Source organism: Cyprinodon variegatus, unplaced genomic scaffold, assembly GCF_000732505.1.
Source record: "Cyprinodon variegatus isolate N-32 unplaced genomic scaffold, C_variegatus-1.0 Scaffold111, whole genome shotgun sequence".
NCBI classification, from domain to species: Eukaryota; Metazoa; Chordata; class Actinopteri; order Cyprinodontiformes; family Cyprinodontidae; genus Cyprinodon; species Cyprinodon variegatus.
The window spans coordinates 431,018-437,475 of record NW_015150564.1 but is presented as its reverse complement, the minus strand read 5'-3'; the positions used below and the strand labels follow the sequence as shown (position 1 = coordinate 437,475).

Below are 6,458 nucleotides of genomic sequence, written 5' to 3'. Positions count from 1 at the left end.
TTTAGATTTCATTTTTTTGCAGAGAAGAATTTTTAGGAGCACTTCAAAAAAGAGAAAAAAAGCTTGTTCTTTATTCAGTGAAGTTACTCACACCGTATGAAGTATCCTAACATTTTACTCCAGCAAGAGTAGTGATACTTCATAAAGAGTAAAGTAAAGTAAAAAGCACAAAGCAGTGGAACTACTCCTAAAAGTATATATTGTTTTTATCAAAAAGTTACTGAACTGAGAAAATGTAATTTATTGTGACCCACCTCTGTCTACCTGTATTTTACAAATATATATTCTCATGATACTCTAAGTTCCAGTCAAATTCGATTAGTTTAATAATTATAAAGTTATTTACTCTGCTAATGCAGTTCACAACGCTTCATATAGATGAGTGTGAGTTTAATGAATATCATGTTCATCACCTACTCAAATGCATAATTAATCTGTCTAACAAGCCACACTGTGACCTAAACGTTTATTATTTAATGACTGCATGGTGTGACATTAACTTAGAAATAGAGAACTTTTATTTTTATAGAAGTTTATACAAAAACGAATTTTATTTTGTACAGCTTTCATAACATTTCCATTCATTAAATTGCAAAATGGTGCAAAAAACACATTCATATGGAAGTTCAGAGCATTAAATATATATAGTGCAATAATGCAGTGTTTTGGTTTGTTGTTGTCAGGGTGATGCAGAGCCTGTGACATGATTTAGAGTTTTCGTTAAGCTAATTCTGGTTCATCCAGTCTATGATTGAATTATCTGTGTTCTGACTGAAGGTTGAAGACGGTCCAGCTGCTCCTAGAGAACCAGAGACTCTGAGGTTTGTAAATTACTTTTGATTTATCTAATTTCATATTTCTTTCATACTTTTCTTTTCATACAATTTGAATTCCAACAAAAATGATGGTGAAACCATTGTTTTTTGTTTTTTGTGCAACTTCAGGAAAATAATTTTATTAAACTCTCTCTTTTTTTGGAAGTAACATAAAATCAACAAGTAGAAAAGTAGATTCATAAAGTAACATATTTTCTGCTGCATCTTTAGTATATTTTTCTTTAAATGGGAGAGTACCTTTGATGCCATGTGGACGCTGTGTTTTCACAGAGCTTTGGAAGGGGAGGCCCACACTGTGCTGTTTGAGTTTGTTCCTGAAACCAGCAATGAGTTGGCTGTAGTGCCGGGCAACATTGTGTTTGTGTTACAGAGGGGGGCCGACAACTGGGCATATGTGGTCTTCAATGAAAGGGTAAGACCCCAGACCTTCAGTCTTTGGTTAAACGGCCGTTTGTATTCAGATTTGGTTCTTTTGAATGCATATACTGTAAAACGTCCTCTAGGTAAAAATGTGTAAAAAGCTTTAAATGTTGTAAATATATCTAGAACATATAGATTTAAAAAAAAAACAAAAACAAAAGTTTGATCAGTGGAGTTTGGGAGGTATGCCATTTGGATAAATACCAGTAAAACTGGAAATAAAACGAACGAGGTTGAGACAAACCAGGTTTAGTTTTCCACCACATACAGAGTAAAAATCCACTGATACTGATTGTTTTGTAAATTTGATGCTAACTCTGATTATTTCTCTTATTACTCTAACAATCATTCCAGCCTGTGATGCCCAAAATAAAAAAATGCAACAGACTAGCATCCCCTTAAAAATACATTAAATGACCTCACTCTACATTTACTTAATGAAAATTTTTTAATAAGTGTATTCTTTGAAAATAACATTTAAATATTTAATAAGTTTTATTATTTATTGGTTTATTTTCAAATTCAGTGAAATATATATATATATATATATATATCTATATATATATATATAGATATATATATAGATATATATATATATATCTATATATATATATGAGATATGGATTACATCTAAAAACACTGTTTGCAGAATTATTCAACCCAAAAAACTCCTTAATATCAAAGTTACGTATTTTTAGGAAGCTGATGTGTTTTTTTTTGTGGCTATTTTATGAGGATGTCTGTGTGTGCAGGTAAATATTACAGTGCAGAATTATTAGGCAACCTTATAAAAAACAAACATATACCCCTCTCACACGTTAATTTTCACCAGGTAAACCAATATAACAACTCAAAATTCAGAAACAAACAAAGGAAAGGAAGTTGCCTAATAATTAAGCACACCTTATATAGGGTGTTTATGTCATTGGGCCACACCCCTTCTCATTACAGAGATGCACACCACTTGATTTACTTAATTGGTAGTTGGCTTTCAAGCCTATACAGCTTGGAGTAGGACAACATTTATGTAAAGGATGATGCGAACGAAATGCTAATTTGCCTAATAATTCTGCACACAGTTCATATTTATAAAAAAAAATAAGAAACCTTAAATTTTAAAAATAGAAAAAAATATTCTACTTATTCAATGGGATTCACATTTCTGTATTCCATGTACTTAAATTTGTGTGAATACGCATCACTCATCATTTAAGAACCCTGGTCTAACCGATATGAGCTGCTGATGTTGGGACAGATTTTTAAAGCTCATGTTTTTTCTTCCTCTTCGTGATGCAAATCACACAATCGTCACAAATGTCAAACTAAATTGTGAACAAATTGACCCAAAAAGGAACAATGGATAGCAGAGTGAAGGGAGCAGCAATGTGTGCACTTCAGGTGACCTCAAAGCATGGCTGCTGAGAAAAACACCCAAATTAACACCCAAAGCATCAGCTGGTGGATGTATTTGTGTCTAATCCAGAGTTACGTTCTATTAATTCATGCTACAACTAGAAAACTTTACAAAACTACCCTTAGCAAAAAGTAGTATACTTGAAGTAAATTCTATTAAGAATACTTAAGTATTTGGGCTTGCCCAAAGATTAAGAAATTCTGGGAGGCTGATATTGATTGGAACCCCCGGATCTTCGTTCTGGGAATTCCACCAAATAATTTAAGTAAAGACGAACAATACTTATTGGTATCCTTGTTCTCGTACCCAAAAAAAAAAAAAAAAATATGTTGGTATAAACCTTCACCCCCTACTGTAAATCAATGGAAAGAGAAACTAGTGACTGTTTATACGATGGAGAAAATAACAGCAAAATTAAACTTGTCCACTGGTTTATTTGAGAAAAGATGGAACCCTTTGAAGACATATTTCCAGTGAATATTGTAGTAAGTAAGATAAATGTAAACACACAGGTACATATTTTAAAGGCATACTTAACATATATCTCTGTTATGAGAAAAATAAAAGTCAGTCGAGAAAGATTTTTCCTTTATTTGATCCCCCAAGTAAAAAAAAATAAAAAAAATATAAAAGAAAAAAAAGAAAAAGAAAAAAAACAAAAAAAAACAAAACATGGATTTTCAGCTCGCCGACTTGTTTAGTTGTTGTTACTCAGTTGTTTGTATGGTTGTATTAGAAGTTGTTGTTTCTGGCTTATAGTATTAAGCATTGATTTTGAATATTGATCTGATAAAATAAAGTCTTTGTTCAAAAAAAAAAAAAGAATACTTAAATATAAGTTTAGAAAGTATACCGAACAATGTACTTTTTGCGTACTTGAAGTATTACTAAAGTAATACTTCTTCAAACTAAATTCGGAAATGTTTAAGTTTACTAAAGTATACCTAAAGTATGCTTTAGTAAATACTATAGTCAAGTACACTTGACTATAATATTGTTGAGTATATGAAATATAGTTTAGAATAAGTAAACTCTAAGTGCACTGCCTGATTTTAAGTATGAAATTAGTGCCCTTTTAGTATACTTGAATAAACTACTTTTTGCTAAGGGGATGGTCATCTTTACAGCTGTGCCAATGATGGCTGAAGATGCTGTTTTATTAGCCTAATAAATTAATAAATAGTCAATATTTCATTTGCAGAGGGGACTGGTTCCTTACAACTACCTGGAACGTTTGGACATCTCCCTCGGTCCAAGAGAGATCAGGGTATGAATATTACATTTTAATGACTTATTTACTGTGATGTTTAAATGTATTTTGATAATTTTACACTAATTCATTTATCTTGAAATGACCCAATTAGCTGAAAATATCATTAAAGGTAGATTTGACATTTCTGTTTCGTTTTCAATGGCTATCATCAGGGTGTGTCTAGACTTCACAGCCGAGATGCTCCAAGCAGACCAGAGACGAGTCAAGGTAGATGTTCTGATTAAGCAAACCAGACTATAAAGACCTTCTTTAATATGGATGTAAATAGTTCTTTCTCATTCTGTATATGAAGGTCCTGCTATGGAAGACAGCAGCAGAGAGAATACTCAGCAGCAGGTTCAGAGGAAATCTTCAATAATCTGCCCTCTGCTAGAAGAAATGTTTGGATATTTTCATTTATTTTTACTCCCTTTATTTGCAGATCAAGCAGCCAACAGAAACCTCTTATTTCGTCAAAATCTACTTCACCTTTAACTTCGCGGTCTCTGTTCCACACGGGTCTCCTTATGAGGTTCTCGAAGAGAAAATCAGTAAGAAGCTGAATCTCCCCTCCGCAGCCATCTCTTTGAGGTAAAAGCTTTATTTTAATATTTCATCTCTGTGATTTTGGGCTTCTATTTAAAAAAACGGTTTTGGTTTTTTAGCTCAGATGCTCAAGGAAAAAAGATGATTGATAAAACAAAGATGAAAGAAGTATGGAGGCGTGCTCAGGATGGACGCATCTCACTGTGGTGCACGGCCAAAGAGGTACGGTGGGAGAGTTTCTAGGGTTCTCCTTCCTTAATGTTTGAATTAAGAATTAAAAATCAGTAAGAATCTTATCAGATGTTTCTACAGAGAAGAACCCTAAAATAAAGTCAAATTAAAAAAATGTCACCACAACGTTATGTTTGTGCAGGATACAAGTAGATTTTGATTTGACAAAAAAAAAAATAAGATGAATTTGATTTATTTCTATGTTCATCAATCATTTGTGTTTTCTAATGGCAGCAAATTGATGGAAAGTCACAGAAAGAGATTTACTTGGTGGCGCTTCATACCTACGAGTCTTCTAACCCAGAGGACCTGAGCTTTCAGGAGGGAGATAAAATCAAACTGCTCTCCACAGGTTTGGCTTAAACGTATTTGAACACCTTCCAGAAATCTTAATAAAAAGGTTCAGAATCATCTTTTTAAAGATGCAGGTCTAACCTAGTCTCTTCTTTTCCTTTAGTGAACCAGGACTGGTTGGAGGGGGAGTGTAATGGGAACACTGGTATATTTCCTGCCTCATTTGCAGAGGAAGTTCAAACAAACGAACAATAGTGGTTTCATGTTGTTAGTGTGTTGTTCTCTACACACAAGGCAGAAAATAATGTTATATTAAGTTATTCATTCCAGAAATAAAAACTGATGATGGCAGATGTGATAAAAAAAACAATCATTTATTATATGGATATAGTCCATTTATAAGCAAATAAATTATCCTTAAGATGCTGTGATGACATCAATAAATCATGATGTTCCTTCCTCTTCGTATGCGATAGCTATGCCTCTCCTGCCCTCTACTGCCTTCACTACAGGAGTCTCTCCCAGCTTCTGCTCCAGGCCCTGCCAGCTTCGACCGGCCAGAAAAGACGCTACAAAACACAGAAAAAGAGAAAAGCCAAATGTGTTGGTTACCTCAGACTGTAGGACAAAACGCAACAGAAATAAACGTATTGAACAACTGCAGCAGATGTTTTGGACTGTTCTGTACCTGCTGAGTTGGCGTTGGCTACAGTCAGAGTCTGGTTCCTCAGAACCACAGAGGAGCCAAACGACGACTCTACAGGCTCGCCGTTCAGCAGGTTCTGGCTCCGCAGGGCCCCGGTTATTAACGACACATCGGTCGCATCGTCATCTTCCTGCTGGTCACACATCGGCACGTGACTCTGTCCACCTGTACCAGGGAAAAGGAAACTAAGATGAAATAAAACAAGTTGTTAAGGATAGAAATGGCAGGGAATAGCATTCTTTTATTATCAAATTAAAAGAGCAACATCCTGGCAGAGTCAGAATACAGGAGAGGAAATGGATCTTCATTAGTTATTAAAAACCTTTCAGTAGTGAATTAATTTAAGCAACAGTCTTCTGATGTGTGACATTAATAGAAAAGACTTAATTTAATTTTACAGCATGATATAAACAGAATGCCAACATACTTTGTATTAAATAAACTTCCCAAATCCCAAGAGTTTAAAGTCATTTTTTTTCTCTTTCCCAGCTTTATTCTCATTACACTGTAACGTACCGAGCAACGAAATGAACTCTCTGCATTTAACCCATCCCCTTGGGAAGCAGTGTGGGGTTAAGGACCCAGAGTGGCAGGCCTTGAGAGTAAGGCTTTGAACCTCAGGATTCCAGGTGCAATGCCCTAACCACTAGGCCGCATCTCCCAAAAACAGGTATTAGCGTGAAGCGTCTTGCCTGAGGACCCACACTGGCAGCTCATTCCCGCCAGCTGGGGTTTGATCCCAGGCTTCCTGTTTGTAGG

At 34.8% G+C, this 6,458-nt stretch overlaps 2 protein-coding genes across 2 annotated transcripts in view; one reads left to right on the top strand and one right to left on the bottom strand.

The window, feature by feature from the left end:
- The window catches only part of LOC107084894 (neutrophil cytosol factor 2-like), a 10,885-nt gene extending 5,301 nt beyond the window's left edge, over positions 1–5,584 (top strand). Inside the window, exons 7-15 of the mRNA XM_015374952.1 lie at positions 778–821; positions 1,107–1,248; positions 3,872–3,937; positions 4,096–4,150; positions 4,236–4,279; positions 4,365–4,513; positions 4,588–4,690; positions 4,934–5,051; positions 5,157–5,584. Of these exons, the coding sequence (XP_015230438.1) occupies positions 778–821; positions 1,107–1,248; positions 3,872–3,937; positions 4,096–4,150; positions 4,236–4,279; positions 4,365–4,513; positions 4,588–4,690; positions 4,934–5,051; positions 5,157–5,248 (813 nt within the window). The 3' untranslated portion in view covers positions 5,249–5,584. The remainder of the gene's footprint in view (positions 1–777; positions 822–1,106; positions 1,249–3,871; positions 3,938–4,095; positions 4,151–4,235; positions 4,280–4,364; positions 4,514–4,587; positions 4,691–4,933; positions 5,052–5,156) is intronic.
- dph2 (DPH2 homolog) overlaps positions 5,424–6,458 on the bottom strand; it is an 8,551-nt gene continuing 7,516 nt past the window's right edge. Inside the window, exons 5-6 of the mRNA XM_015374953.1 lie at positions 5,682–5,864; positions 5,424–5,562 (exon numbers count right to left, since the gene is read on the bottom strand). Of these exons, the coding sequence (XP_015230439.1) occupies positions 5,438–5,562; positions 5,682–5,864 (308 nt within the window). The 3' untranslated portion in view covers positions 5,424–5,437. The remainder of the gene's footprint in view (positions 5,563–5,681; positions 5,865–6,458) is intronic.